The sequence below is a fragment of the Chiloscyllium punctatum genome, chromosome 1 (genome assembly GCF_047496795.1).
Source record: "Chiloscyllium punctatum isolate Juve2018m chromosome 1, sChiPun1.3, whole genome shotgun sequence".
Lineage (NCBI taxonomy): Eukaryota > Metazoa > Chordata > Chondrichthyes > Orectolobiformes > Hemiscylliidae > Chiloscyllium > Chiloscyllium punctatum.
In genome coordinates, this window is record NC_092739.1 from 50835814 (window position 1) to 50850506 (window position 14693).

Here is a 14693-nt window from a genome sequence, read left to right on the forward strand (position 1 = left end):
AGGAGGGCAGATGTGCCTTTTTGGCTTTCTTTTGTGAATATTACTACAGCTTTCAATATTTTCAGCAGGGTAAGGCGCTACAGAATTTATGGGATGATTAGTTGTCTATTAAATATCATCTCTCTTCCAATCCTTTCAATGACTGTTCAGATACACAGGGTGTGGTCAGGTCAGGCGTGCAGTTAGTGGGTTGGCTGAGTGGGTAGGATTGATGACATTCTTGGAGAGAATGTTTGGGTGCATACCATAGTTAATCATTGACTTACACCATACACCAACAGTAGCACAATTCTTGGGTAAATATAACACAATAACTGTAGGATGTGCTGATTTATGTTGCCATGACATTCTTGGTTCAAAGTTCTATTCTGCACACTGTGAAGAGGTAACTAGCCCTGTCTCTTCTTTGCAGTTTATGGCCTGTAATGGTTTTGCCTCGCCTATGAGTGGCTGTTATCTGATTGTAGCAGATATCTGGAAACTCTTTTATTTATACCATTGTACATAATATTGTCCTCTGTCAATGTCTCTCACTAATGCTGATTTTCTTCATAATCTCTTGCTCATGACCACTAACATCACTGTTGCATCATGATATACATCGCCATTTTATTATAATGTCCATTCTCATTACACCACTCCCCTCCCCATATTTCTCTCAAATTTTACATTGACACTATTTAACTTCTTCTTTAAATTCTCATATCATTCTCATATCTACCACTCCACCTCCACCTGTTTACAGTTCACCCTGATCTTATTCCTATCACCAGTGATCGAGGATGATGGTCTACAACCATTTCCATAATAAGATTATCATTTTGCAAAGCAATCTATGTAATTATTTTCTCATTATTCCAAAGTCTGTGGTAAACAGTTTTTCTCCCTGCTTTGAGTGATATTAACGGTTTTTTTCCATCTAAACATTTCCACGAGAGTTCAAATAATATAAGATAATATTTGCTCGGTGCTTTTGAGGACTGCTACCTCGGATTCCCTACATTTGTGGTTTCCCTGCTGACCTAACACCAAAGCTAATAAATTCATCGTTGCATGCCTGGAACTACCAATTCTTCCATTCTGTTGTTGATGGATTTGAAATCTACAGTGGTCTTTATCCTCTGTTCGACAAGAAAACAGAGAAAATGCACTGGCCTGCAGGTGAGACTGAATCAATGTACTTGCAATTATCTCCCTCCCCCACCACACCTTCCCCCCTCCCCCCACCCCCCAGCACACTCCTGGCAAATATCCAACTTATCGAAAAGAAAATGGATGAACTCAGATCTAGACTTACCTTCCAGAGGGAACTAAGAGACTGCTGTGTGCTCTGTTTCATGGAAACATGGTTCACTCCTGCCATACCTGACTGTGGCTTGCAAATTGAGAGGTTCTCCAGACATCGCATGGACTGCACGGTGTCTGCGGGTAAGACATAGGGCGGAGGAGTCAGCTTCCTGATCAACACCTCCTGATGTTCAGACGTGGCGATCCTGGTAAGCCACTGTTCCCCTTACCTACAATACCTTACAGTGAAATGCCGCCCCTATTCCACGCTACACGAGTTCACCCCCACCATCCCGACAGCAATCTACATACCACCCCTGGCGGGTGTGAAGAATGCCCTGGATGAAATTTCACCACAGCAAACACTCTGGAGACAACATCCCCTGAGGCCTTATTTTTTATGGCTGGCAACTTCAACCAGGGCAACCTCAAGAGGATGCTGCCAAAATACCATCAACACAACTCCTGCTCCTCTCGAGGACTGAACATCCTGGACCACTGCCACATAACTACCAAAGATGCCAATTGCTCCATCCCCTGCCCACATTTTGGAAAACAAGATCACGACAATGTGTTCTTCCTCCCAGCTTACAAACAGGAGATGAAATTCATAGCATCCCTCCTTGACAGAAAGTAATTCAATGCTGGTCTGAGGCAGCAGAACAGCATCCCCAGGACTGCTTGGAATCAATGGATTAGACCATATTCAAGTACTCAGTGGAAAACCTCCATGAATATGACCCCTCAATCACAGATGTCATTACTTGTGTGCCAAAGAAGTCAATCCGGTGTTCCCCAACCGGAAACCTTGGATGAACTGAGAAATCCACTGTCTACTGAAGGCTACACGTGCAGCATTCAAGTCAGATGACCCAGATATATACAGAAAGTCCAGATGTGATCTCTGCAAAAGCATCAGAGATTCCAAGAGGCAGTACCAGACCAAGATAGTGGCTCCACCCAACCATACAAAGACCTGCCTCCTGTGGCAAGGCCTAAAAAACATAACAGGATATAAAATGGAGCCAAGCAAGATAGCAGACAAAGACACATCCCTCCCTGACTTGGTCAGTGATTTTTGTGCTTGGTGCCAGGGTGTGGTGTCACCTGCCCTGACATCCCCAGAGGTAACTGTTCCCTTGGTAACTGGTGTAGCCATCAGATCAGTCTTCCTGAGAGTCATCCCAATGAAAGCAACGGGCCTGGATGGAGTCTCCAGCTGTGCACTTAGATTGTGTGTGGACCATCTGGTGGAGGTATTCACTGATAACTTCAACCTCTCCCTCCTACAAGCTGAAGTCCCCACCTGCTTCAAGAAGACCACCGTCATCCCTGTACCTAAGAAAGCAAATGCAATGTGCCTTAATGACTACCACCCAGTGACTCTAACCTTCATAATCATGAAGTACTTTGAGAGGCTGTTCATGGCCCACATCAACTCGAGCCACCCAGCCTGCCTCGCTCCTCTGCGATTTGCCTCCCAATGTAACAGGTCCATAGTGGACACCATTTCTGTAGCCCAACACTCATCCCTGGAACATCTGAACAAAAAGGCATACGTCAGACTTCTACTCATTGACTACAGCTCCGCTTTCAACACCATTATCCCCTCTAGACTGAGCTCAAAGCTCCGAGACCCAGGTCTCAATTTTGCCCTCTGTAACTGGATCCTCAGCTTCCTGACCCACAAACACAATCAGTGAAGAGAGACAACCTCACCTTCTCCATGATAATCCATAACATTAGATCCCCCAAGGCTGCATTCTCAGTGTCCTAGTATATTCCTATACACCCACAATTGTGTAGCCAAATTCCGAGTGAACTCCATCTATAGGTTTGTTGATTACATCAATGTGGTAGGACAAATATCAAACAACAATAAATCAGAATACAGAAAGGAGATAGAAGGCTTGATGTTGTGTTGCAATGATAACAGCCTCTCTCTCAATGTTGGCAAAATAAAATAACTGATCTTCGACTTCAGAAGGAAAGGAGAACTTGCCCTCATCTACATCAACAGAGAGGAGGTTGAGAAGGTTAAGAGCTTCCTCGTAGTGACAATAACCAAAAACCTGTCATGGACTTCCCATGTAGATGTAATGGTCAAGAAGGTACAACAATGTCTCGGCCTCCTTCAAGGACTGAGGAAACTTGGCATGTCCATAAGGTCCCTCAGCAACTTATACAAATGCACCATAGAAAGCATACTATATAATTGCCTGGTATTGCAACTGCGCTGGCTAGGACCATAAGAAACTACAGAAGGTTGTGTACGTAGCCCAGACCTACACAAAAGCCAACCTTCCACCCATGGACTCCATTTACACTTCTCACTGCCGCGGAAAGGCTGCCAATATCATCAAAGACCCCTCCCATTCTGGTAATGCGGGCCCACAATCTCTTCCATCAGGCAGAAAATACAGAAGCTTGAACACACATACCATCTGCTGTTACTGGACTAATGAATGGACTCTCTAACTTCAATTAATGTTGATCTTGTTAATGCTGATCTTGCTTTGTGCACCTTCCTTTGCAGTGTAACCTGTATGCCTCACTCTCAGCACCCTTTGATCTCTATGACCTTGCTTATTATGATCTGCCTGGCAACCAAAGTTTTTCACTGTACTTCGGTACACGTGACCACAATAAATCAAGACAAAATCACATCAAATCAAAATCATCTGCATCATTGGGTTGTCATTAGCAAAATTGACAAAGCAAACCAGTGTTTTCCCTTTGACATATAGTATATTGTTTCTTCCATAACTCCCAATGTTTATATATCAGATGGTTTTTAAATGGCTGCAGAAGAAACAGTGACTGTTAGCAATATGAACAAACATTTCCTACAGAAAATGCTAGCAAATGGAATGCACTGTCTGAGAGTGTGGTGGACACAGATTAAAGCAAAGCATTCAAAAGGGAAGTAGACTTGCCTGAAACGGGTCAGAGCAATAGGATCTTGTGGTGTAGTGGTAGTGTCCTTACCGGTAAGTTAAAAAAAACCCAGGTTCATGACCCACCTGCTCTAGAAGTGTGCTATTTATCTGAATAGGTTCATTAAAGATATCAATTGGATAAAACGTATATTCCCAGAGCTCATGCAAACATGACGGGACAAATGATCTCTGACGTTCTGGATTTAAAGCTTTTTGACAAAATATGTAATGGCAACATGAGGAAAAACTTTTTCACTTTTAGGATTGAAAATGCACTGCCTGGGAGTTTCAATTGGAGGATTCAAGAAGGAATTGTATTATTATTTGAAAAGGAGAAACGTGCAGGGCTAGAGGGGAATACCAGGGAGGCTGTGCAGACACATAAAGCTGAATGGCTTCCTTTGCAGTGCAACAATTTCAAGTCGACAGGAGTACAACTGTACCTGGAGACTGCAGCACTGCCGGTAGCTGGCCAGAGGTGGCGCTGTGTTGGAGACTGCAGCAGAGCCATGATGTGGAGGTGCTGGTGTTGGACTGGGGTGGACAAAGTTAAAAATCACACACCAGGTTATAGTCCAACAGGTTTATTTGGAAGCACTAGCTTTGGAGCGCTGTCCCTTCATCAGGTAGCTGTGGAACAGGATCATAAGATAAAGAATTTACAGCAAAAGTTTACAGTGTCATGTAACTGAAATAACACATTGAACAAACCTAGATTGCTGTTAAGTTTTTCATCTTTTAGAATGGATTACAGGTTTTGGTTCATTAATATGCAAATTCCAGAAATTCTTTTAAGTCACATTATCAAGGGAACTTAAGGTTTTATTTAAAAAGGGTGACATTTCAGCTCAGACAAAGCATTAAAGGTGTAAAATTATAGTCTGTCTACATCCTAATCTTGAGTCAGACAGGTTCTATTTCCAAAGTGGAATCTATAAAATATTACATGGATTGACTGCCTGCATTGACTGCCTGCAGTCAATCCATGTAATATTTTGTAAATTCCACTTTGGAAATAGAACCCCAGTTTAACTCAAGATTGGGCTACAGACAGACTCTAACCTCACACCTTTAATGCATTGCCTACAGTCAATGAGCAAATTAGAATGTATCTGCAAATATAATTCTGCAAATGCAAATTCACCCCCTGGACTTATATGTGTGCGTGTACATGAGAGAGAGTGAGTGTGTGCATGTGAGTGCATGTAAGAGAGTGTGGGTTTGCATGTGCATGCTTGGTAAAGTGTGTGTGAATGTGATGGAGTATAAGCCTGTGAGAGGGTGTGCGTGGGTATGAGTGTGGGGGGTGTATGTGTGTGTGTGTATTAAAGAGAGCATGTGTATGACAGAGGGTCGGCATGAGTGTGTGAGTATGCAAGGTTGTATGTGTGAGAGAGTATATAGTGCAATGGGGTCACTTGTAGTGTGACATGAACCCAAGGTCCCGGTTGAGACCATTCTCATGGCTACCGAACTTGGCTATCAGCCTCTGCTCTGCCCCTCCGGGTTGTTGTGTATCCCAGCATCCACCTTGGAGGATGGCCACCCAAAGATCCGAGGCTGAATGTCCCTGACTGCTGAAGTGTTCCCGACTGGGAGGGAACACCCCTGTCTGGCGATTGTTGTGCGCAGAATTATATTTGCAGATACATTCTATTTTGCTCAAAAATTGCACAATCTGCAGGCAGTCAATCCATGTAATGTTTTATAAATTCCACTTTGGAAATAGAACCAGTCTGACTCAAGATTGAGATACTGAAGACTCTAACCTTACACCTTTAATGCATTGTCTGAGCTGAGATGTCACCTTTATTATAAAACCTAAAGTTATCTTAAGAATATGACTTAAAAGAAGTTCTTGGATTTACATATTAATGAATCAAAACCTGCAACCCATTCTAAAAGATGAAAGACTTAACAGCAATCTAGGTTTGTTAAATATATCATTTCAGCTACACGATACTGTAATCTTTTGCTATAAATTCTGTGCATTATGGTCCTGTTCCACAGCTACCAATGAAGGAGCTGCGCTTCCAAATAAACCTGTTGGACTACAACCCTATGTCATCTGGCAGAAGACACTGGAGCATTCAGTCTCTCACAGCCAGACTGTGCAACAGTTTCTTCCCCAAAGCCATCACGCTCCTTAACACGGTATGATCAGACTCTTTCCCATCTGAAATTCTTTGCACGGCTTCGAATTGCTGTGAGAAAAATGTCTATTATTTATCATTCTTCTATTATGCTGTAACTTGCGTGTTTTGCACATCTTATGCATTTTATGACTTGTACGAGTGTGTAATCTGTGCGGTCCACGTAGCACCCTTGGTCCTGCAGGAATGCTGTCTCATTTTAATGTATCTGTTGTATGTAATAGAAATGACAAATTAAAATGGGTCTGGGTGAGTTAATCTTCGGAGGGTTGGTGTGGACTTGTTGGGCCGAAGAGCCTGTTTCCACACTGTAGGGAATCTCAGGGCTGCATGGTGGCTCAATGGTTAGCACTGCTGCTTCACAGCACCAAGGTCCCAGGTTTGATTCCAGCCTTGGGTGACTGTGTGGAGTTTGCACATTCTCTCTGTGTGGGTTTCCTCCCACAGTCCAAAGATGTGCAGGTCAAGTGGATTAGATTAGATTAGATTCCCTATAGTATGGAAACAGGCCCTTTAGCCCAAGAGGTCCACACTGATCAACTGAAGAGTTACCCACCCCAGCCCCTTTTTCCCTCTGACTAATGCATCTAATTGACAATTTAAGCGTGGCCATTTCACCTAACCTGCACATGCTAAATTGCCCATAGTGTTAGGCGCATTAGTGAGAGGGAAATGGGACGGGTGGTTTACTCTTCGGAGGGTCGGTGTGGACTTGTTGGGCCGAAGGGCCAGTTTCCACGCTGTAAGGAATTTAATCTAAAAAAATTACTGTTGTGTGATTTTAACTTTGCAGCACTGCCGGCAGCTGGCTACGGGCGACGCTGTCCCAGAGAACTGCAGCACTGCCGGCAGCTGGCCAGGCGTGGCGCTGTCCCAGTGATTGCAGCACTACCGGTCGTTGTCCAGACCCCCGGAGACTGCAAGACTGCAGGCAAAGCTGTCTCGGGGACTGCAGCTGGTCAGACGTGGCGCTGTTCCCGGAGACTACAGCACTGTCGGCAGCTGACCAGTGGCGGCGCTGTCCCGGGAGTTGCGGGTTGTGGATAGCACACTGCTCCTTGCGGTGACCTGGCCGGTCAGTCTCTGTTGGAGATGTCTCTCGGTGTTTGTGGAAAGTCGCTGCTTCGGCCCGTCCTGAGGGCGAGTCTGAGTCGGAATCTGCTCCATGTGTCTCCAGTTTCCCGGTCCAGCAGCGGATCCAAGGTCCAGTTTAACGAACTTGATAGTTACTGTTTGTTATTAATATAGAGTGTTCTTTGAGCTTTACTTGAACAGGTTGAGGAATCAAGAAGTGCGAGAGATCATCATAGATTAATGTAACAGTGATAGAGACCATTCGGCCCATCGTGCCTATACCTGTTCTTTTATAAAGCTGTTCCATTGATCTAGCTCCCCTGCCGTTTCAAATACCCTTACACGTATCCCCCTCCAATATTTATTCAACTCTTCAGGAGTTCTGAGCACCACCTTTTAGGAAAGATGTAAATGCACTGGGAAGAGTACAGCAAAAAAAATAAAGCAAATGGTTCTAGGGCTGAAGAACTTCTGTTAGGTAAATAGATCGGAGAAGTTTGGGACTGTTTTCCTCAAGTATTATAAGATTGAAAACAGATTTAATAGAAATTTTTAAAATCACAAGGTGTTTGTACAGAGGAGATGGGGAGAAACCTTTCCCTTGTGATATTACTGTTAGGCTGTTGACCCAGGTAAAGATCTGGGGACTCAGGTTTGAACCTCACTATGACAGATGGAATTTGAATTCAATAGAGAATTTGGAATTAACATTTTGTCAATTGTTGGAAAACCCATCTGGTTCACTGATGTCCTTTAGGCACATCCTTAATGTCATCCTTACCTGGTATGGCCTACATGTCACTCCAGAACCACAGCAATGTGATTGCTTCTTAAATGTCCTCTGGGCAGTTACGAGTGGGCATAAATGCTGGCTGACCAGAGACTCTCAAATTCTGTGAGTGAATAAGATTATCATGGGATACCTACAGTGTGGCAACAGGCCATTTGCCTCAACAAGTCCACACCGACCCTCTGAAGAGTAACCCACCCAAACATATTCCCCTACCCTATTACTCTACATTTACCCCTGACTAATGCACCTAACCAACACGCCCCTGAACACTCTGGGCAATTTAGCATAGCCAATTCACCTAACTTGCACCTAACTTGATTGTTGGAGGAAATCCACACAGACACAGGGAGAATGTGCAAACTCCATACGGACAGTTGCCTAAGGCTGGAATCAAATCCAGGTCCCTGGTACTGTGAGGCAGCAGTGCTAACCATTGAGCCACCATGCCGCACCACAATAATTGTTATCTATGGTAGTGCAGTAGGTGAATTAATGTTTTAGACAGCCTGTGCAAGCGTAGGATCAGATGACTTCCTCCTGCACTGTGACATTCTATAATTTTAAGATTTTTGAAAGCACATCAATTGCAATATCCTTAATCATTCCAATAGCCCAAAGATATCAAATAAGCTAAAGATAATTTTCCTTTAACGTGTCCATGTGAGAATTTATCAAAAATCACATAGGTGTGCGCATGGCAAGATCAGCATTAGAGAGTCCATTCATCAGTCTGATAACAGCAGGAAAGAAGGTGTTCTTGAATCTGCTGGTGTGTATTCAAGCAACCATATCTTCTGCCTGATCGAAGAGATTGTAAGAGAGCATTGCCAGGGTGCAACGGGCCTTTGATGATGCTAGCAGCCTTTCCCCGGCATCGGTCCTTGTAAATGGAGTCCATGGGTGGAAGGTTGGCTTCTGTGATGATCTGGGCTGCGCGCACAACCTTCTGTAGTTTCTTATGGTCCAGTTACCATACCAGGTAATTATGGACCCAGACAAAGCTTTCAATAATGCATCTGTAAAAGTTGGTGAGGGACCTTGTGGACATGCCAAATATTCCTGAGCTGCCTGAGGAAGAGGAGGTGTTGTTGTGCCTACTTGACCTTTGCATCAATGTGGGAAGTCCAGGACAGGTTGTTGGTTATCATCACACCGAGGAACTCGATGCTATCCACCCTCTCAGTTTCAGCTCCATTAATGTAGATTGGGCATGTCTCCTCCCATCTTTCTGACGTCAATGATCAATTCTTTGATTTTTTGAGATCATGACTGCTCTGATAATCCTGAAATCTACTTTCCTGCCATATCTCTATAGGCCTTGATTCCTTTACTCATTAAAAATCTACCTCAGGCTTGAATATACTTAATGACCCAGCTCAATAGCCTTCTGTAGCAAAGCATTCCACAGATTCACTCCCTATAGGAAAAAATTCTCGACCCTGTCTAAAATGGATGATTCCTCATTGAGATTATGCCCTTTAGTCCTAGACCTTCTGGCAAAGTGAAACAATCTTTGAGCATTTATTCTTTCAAGCTGTGTAAGAATCTTGAGTTTCAATAAAGCCTCCTCTCATTTTTATGAACTCCAGTGAATGTAAGCCCAAGCTCTCCTCACAGGAAAATCTCATGGTACCTAGAATCAACCTAGTGAACTGCCCCACTTGCTAGTATAGCCTTCCTTAAATAAGGGAGCCAAAACTGTTCACAGTATTCTGAGTGTGGTGTGACTAGTGCCTTTTGTCGTTACTAGCATATGTATACGTTACATCAAATGTACTACTCTCATCAATTCTTTTTACCTCAGAAAATAAAATCCTTACCAAAACTATGAAATTGCCTTTCATGAATACATATCTTTCTGAATATTCTTCAGCATTATTCTCAATAATGTGCTCACCAATGAATTTAAATAGACGGGCTTATAATTACTGAGTCTAGCAATGAAAACTTAATAGTTCTCCAAACATTGTGCTTATAGCCGGGGATGATTGGAGAATGATGGTTAGAGGTACTGTTATTTCTTCCCTTGCTTCTCTAAACAGGTTGGATTGTGTTTGCTTTGAGCCTGGCAATTTATAGACTCCCTAAAGTGTGGGAGCAGGCCATTTGGCCCATCGAGTCTCCAAGTAGCTTATAATGCTGCATTTTCCATAACCAACTCAACGAGCATGCACACTATGGGCAACCTAGCATGGCCAGTCCACCTAACCTGCACATCTTTGTTGGAGGAAACCAGCACAGACGTGGGGAGAATGTGCAAACTCATCACCCAAGGCTGGAATTGAACACAAGTCCCTGGTGCTGTGAGGCAGCAATGCTAACCACTGTGCCACTATCTTCACAGACCTTCAACCTCTTAATATTTACTCTTTCATTCCAGTTATTGTATCCAATTTTCGCATTCCTCTAAAACTACAGTTTGTATCCTTACTTCCTTCTCTTTGAAGATATGCAAAGTATTAGTTTAAAGACTATGTCTATGACTTTGGTGTCCACATACAGGTTGCCTTTTTTTCTCCAAAACTTGCATCTCCTTAGATACCTTCTGCTTTATCTATTTAGAAATGCCAAATGAAATATCTCTAATGAAAGCAAAATAATGTGGATCCTGGGGATCTGACACAAACAAAACAGAAATCATTGGTAAAGCTCAACAGATCTGTGGAGAGAAAACATGCTGGATTATTTGTACATGGAACTACAATGTGGTAGCCATTATTGACAGCTGGTTAAAAGAAGGGCAGGACTAGCAGCTCAACGTTTCAAAGTTTAGATGTTTCCGGTTGAGTGGAGGGGGATGTAAAAGGAGTGGAGGAGTTATGTTACTGATTAAGGAGAATGTAACAGCTGTACTAAGAGCAGACTTCTTGGAGATTTCGTCTAGCAAGGCAATATAGGTAGAACTTAGCAATCAGAAAAGTACAATCACTATGATGGGATTATGGTCTCCCTTCCAATAGCTAGCAGGAATTAGAGGAACAGATATGTAAGCAGATCTTGGAAAGATATTAAAACAAATGTTGTGATTTTGGGTGACTTTAATTTCCCCGATATTCACTGGAATTCCCTTAGTACCAGGAGCTTAGACAGGGCAGAATTAGTTATGTGCATCCAGGAGGATTTCTTGAAACAATATGTAGACAGTCCAACTAGGGAAAGGGCCCTATTAGAACCTGTAATAGGAAATCAGACTGGCCAGGTGATCAAAGTTCTAGTGGTGGAGCATTTTGGGAACAGTGATTACAATTCCTTAAGTTTTAAGATAGTTATAGAAAGAGATGAGACTAGTCCTCAAGTGAAAGTGCTAAATTGGGGAAAGGCTAATTACAAAAATATTAGACAGGAATTGATTTGCGGGCGGTTGTTTAAAGGTAAATCCACATTTGACATGTGGGAGTCTTTTAAAATCTAGTTGGCTAGAGTTCAGGCCGAGCATGTCCTATGTGGATGGAAGGTAAGGATGGCAAGATTCGGGAACTTTGTTGATGAGAGATGTTGCAAATTTGGTTAAAAAGAAAAAAGAATCATCTGTAAGCTTTAGGAAACAAGGCACTTATGGACCATAAGAAAATAGAAAAGAATTTAATAAAGAAATTAGGAGGGCTAGAATAAGTCATAAAATGTCCTAGGCAAGTGGGATTAAGGAGAATTCAAAGGCATTTTATATTTATATTAGGAGCAAGAGAAGGGGCAGGTCCACTCAAGGATAAAGGAGGAAATTTATATGTGAAGTCAGAGGAACTGGATGAGGTTCCTAATGAGTACTTTGCATTCACCAAGGAGAAAGTCATGGATGATGTGAAGATTTGAGAAGGGTTTGTTGACACCTTCAGGTGTGTTGACATTAGGAAGGAGTTGGTGTTGGGTGTCTTGAAAAACATTTAGATAGATACGTCCCCAGGGCCTAATGGGATTTATCCCAGGATGCCGAAAGAGGCAAGGGAGGAGATTACTGAGGCCTTGACAGAGACTGGAGAATAGCTGATGTTTCTTTCTTCAAGAAGGGCAACGGAGATAATGTCAGAAATAATAGGCTAGTCAGCCTTACTTTAGTGATAAAGACATAATTGGAGAAGATTTCTAGGGATAAGATTTACTTGCATTTGTAGAAGAATGGACTTATTGTGAATAGTCAGCATGGCTTTATTGCAGGGGAAGACTTGTTTCACAAAATTGATTAAGGAAGTTCCAAAGATGAGTAATGAGGGTACAGACTTTAGCAAGGCCTTTGACAAGGTCTATCATGGTAGGCTGATCGAGAAGATCAAATCACATGAAATCCATGGTGAGTTGACAAGTTGGATACAAAATTGGCTTGGCCATAGAAGACATAGGGTGGTTGTGGAGGGGTGTTTTTCTGACTGGAGTCTGTTCCACAAGGATCAGTGCTGAAACCTGTTATTTGTAATATATATAATATATATGACTTGGATGAAAGTTTCAGTGGTCTGATTAGTAATTTGCAGATGACATGAAAATTGGTGCAATTATGCATAGTGAGGAAGGATATCAAAGGATGGAGCAGAATATAGGTCAGCTGGAAAGTTGGACGGAGAAATAGATGACAATTGTGAGTTGATATATTTTGATAGGTCAGCTACAAGAAGAAAGTGCACAGCAAATGGCTGGACCCTCAGCAGCATTGATATGTAATGGATCTTGGGGTGCAAGTCTATAGTTCTCTGAAAGTGGCAACGTAAGTGGAAAAGGTTGTGAAGAAGGCATCGGTTGGGGGCCGGTTGAGTATAAAATTTGGCAAGTCATGTTGCAACTATATAAGACTTTGATCAGGCCACATTTGGAGTTTTGTGTGCAGTTCTGGTCGCTGTAGAATAGGAAGCACGTGTGAAGGCTTTGGAGAGGGTACAGGTGAGGTTTTCCAAGATGTTGCCTGGATTGAAGTGAATTAATGAAAAGGAAAGATTGGACAAATGTGGATTGTTTTCACTTGCCCGTCGGAGGCTGAGGGGCAAGCTGGTAAGAATATATAAAATTATAAAAGGCATGGATAAGGTGGATAGTCAATGTCTCTTTCCCCAGATGGAAATGCCAAATACTAAATAGGTTTAAGGTGAGAGGGAGAAAGTTTAAAGGAGATGTGTGAGGAAAGATTTTTACACAAAGGGTTGGTAGGTGCCAGAAATGCACTGCCAGGGGAGGTGGTAGAAGCAGATATGATAGCAAAGTTTATGAAACATGTAGACAAACAAATGAACAGGTAAAGATATATGGACCATGTATAAGGAGCTGCACATACATGATGGGCTGAAGTGCTTGTTCTTGTGCTGGACTGCTCTGTCTTCTAAAACTGATTTAACATTTTGAGTGAAGTGACCCTTCTGCAGAACTAGAAGCAGCTGAGGGAAAGGTGAGATTTATAGTGATTGTAGAGTGAAAGGTGTGAGCGAATAGGTGGAGATGAACCTCAGACAGAAAAAAAGGATTAACATATGCATTTCAAACAAAGGGATTGTTGATAGTAAATGTCTTGAAATGTAAACTGGGTGATTGCTTTGCAGATCACTTATGTTCCATCAGTATGAATATGAATGACAGAGCAGGCTCCAGAGTTTCTTTGTCCACCTTCTGCTCTTTGTCTATGTCTTGATCACTTTTGATCACCTGTCCTGCATCTTCTGCTTCAGCTCTGTCAACGTTTTTGTAATACAATACACTCTTTGCTATGTTAAATGTGCTATACAAGTGAAAATTGTTATTTTTCTCATCAGTGTATTTTTAGAAATACAGTATATTGTGTTTTAATTTTTATTCCTAACTTTTCTCTGCAGGGTCTGGTTCTTGGTGTATACGAAGGAGAAAAAGGGAATGACTCAGTTCAGTTCACAAAGGCAGGGGAAGTTTTTGATAATTCCACATCTGGAAGACTTAAAGAACTTCTGACCATGTATGTATTGTATTCCAAATGAAATTGGAGACCACAGGTTATTAAGAGTAATTATGAACTGATTTATTCATTGTACTTGGATGAAAGCATTTCCAACTATTTTGATGAACTTTTAATACAAAGGAAGATTTTTGTTGTTGTGGGTCAGACATCTTCAGCTACTTCAAAATGACCTTTCCCTCCATCATAAGGTCAGAAACAGGAATGTTTACCGATGATTGCACAATTTTAAGCACTATTCACAATTCTCAGATACAGAAAACAGTCCATGCCGAAATGAAACAAGACCTGGACTATAATTAATCTTGGATTGACAAGTAATAAGTGGGTTGACAAGTAACAAGATTCATGTCTCACACAGTTGCCAGGCAATGACCATCTCCAACAAGAAAGAATCTAACTACCACTCTTCATTCAATGTCATTGTGGGTGGCATGGTGGCACAGTGGTTAGCACTGCTGTCTCACAGCGCCAGAGACCCGGGTTCAATTCCCGCCTCAGACAGTCGTCCGGGACCCTGGTGCTGTGAGGCAGCAGTGTGA

The 14693-nt window shown here is 42.4% G+C and overlaps 1 protein-coding gene across 2 annotated transcripts in view; it reads left to right on the top strand.

Moving 5' to 3' along the window:
• The first annotated feature begins 7420 nt into the window (after nt 1–7420).
• lap3 (leucine aminopeptidase 3) overlaps nt 7421–14693 on the top strand; it is a 63860-nt gene continuing 56587 nt past the window's right edge. For both annotated transcript variants that reach the window (XM_072558923.1, XM_072559010.1), the window contains exons 1-2: nt 7421–7582; nt 14036–14151. In XM_072558923.1, coding sequence (XP_072415024.1) covers nt 7472–7582; nt 14036–14151 — 227 coding nt within the window. In that variant the 5' untranslated portion in view covers nt 7421–7471. The remainder of the gene's footprint in view (nt 7583–14035; nt 14152–14693) is intronic.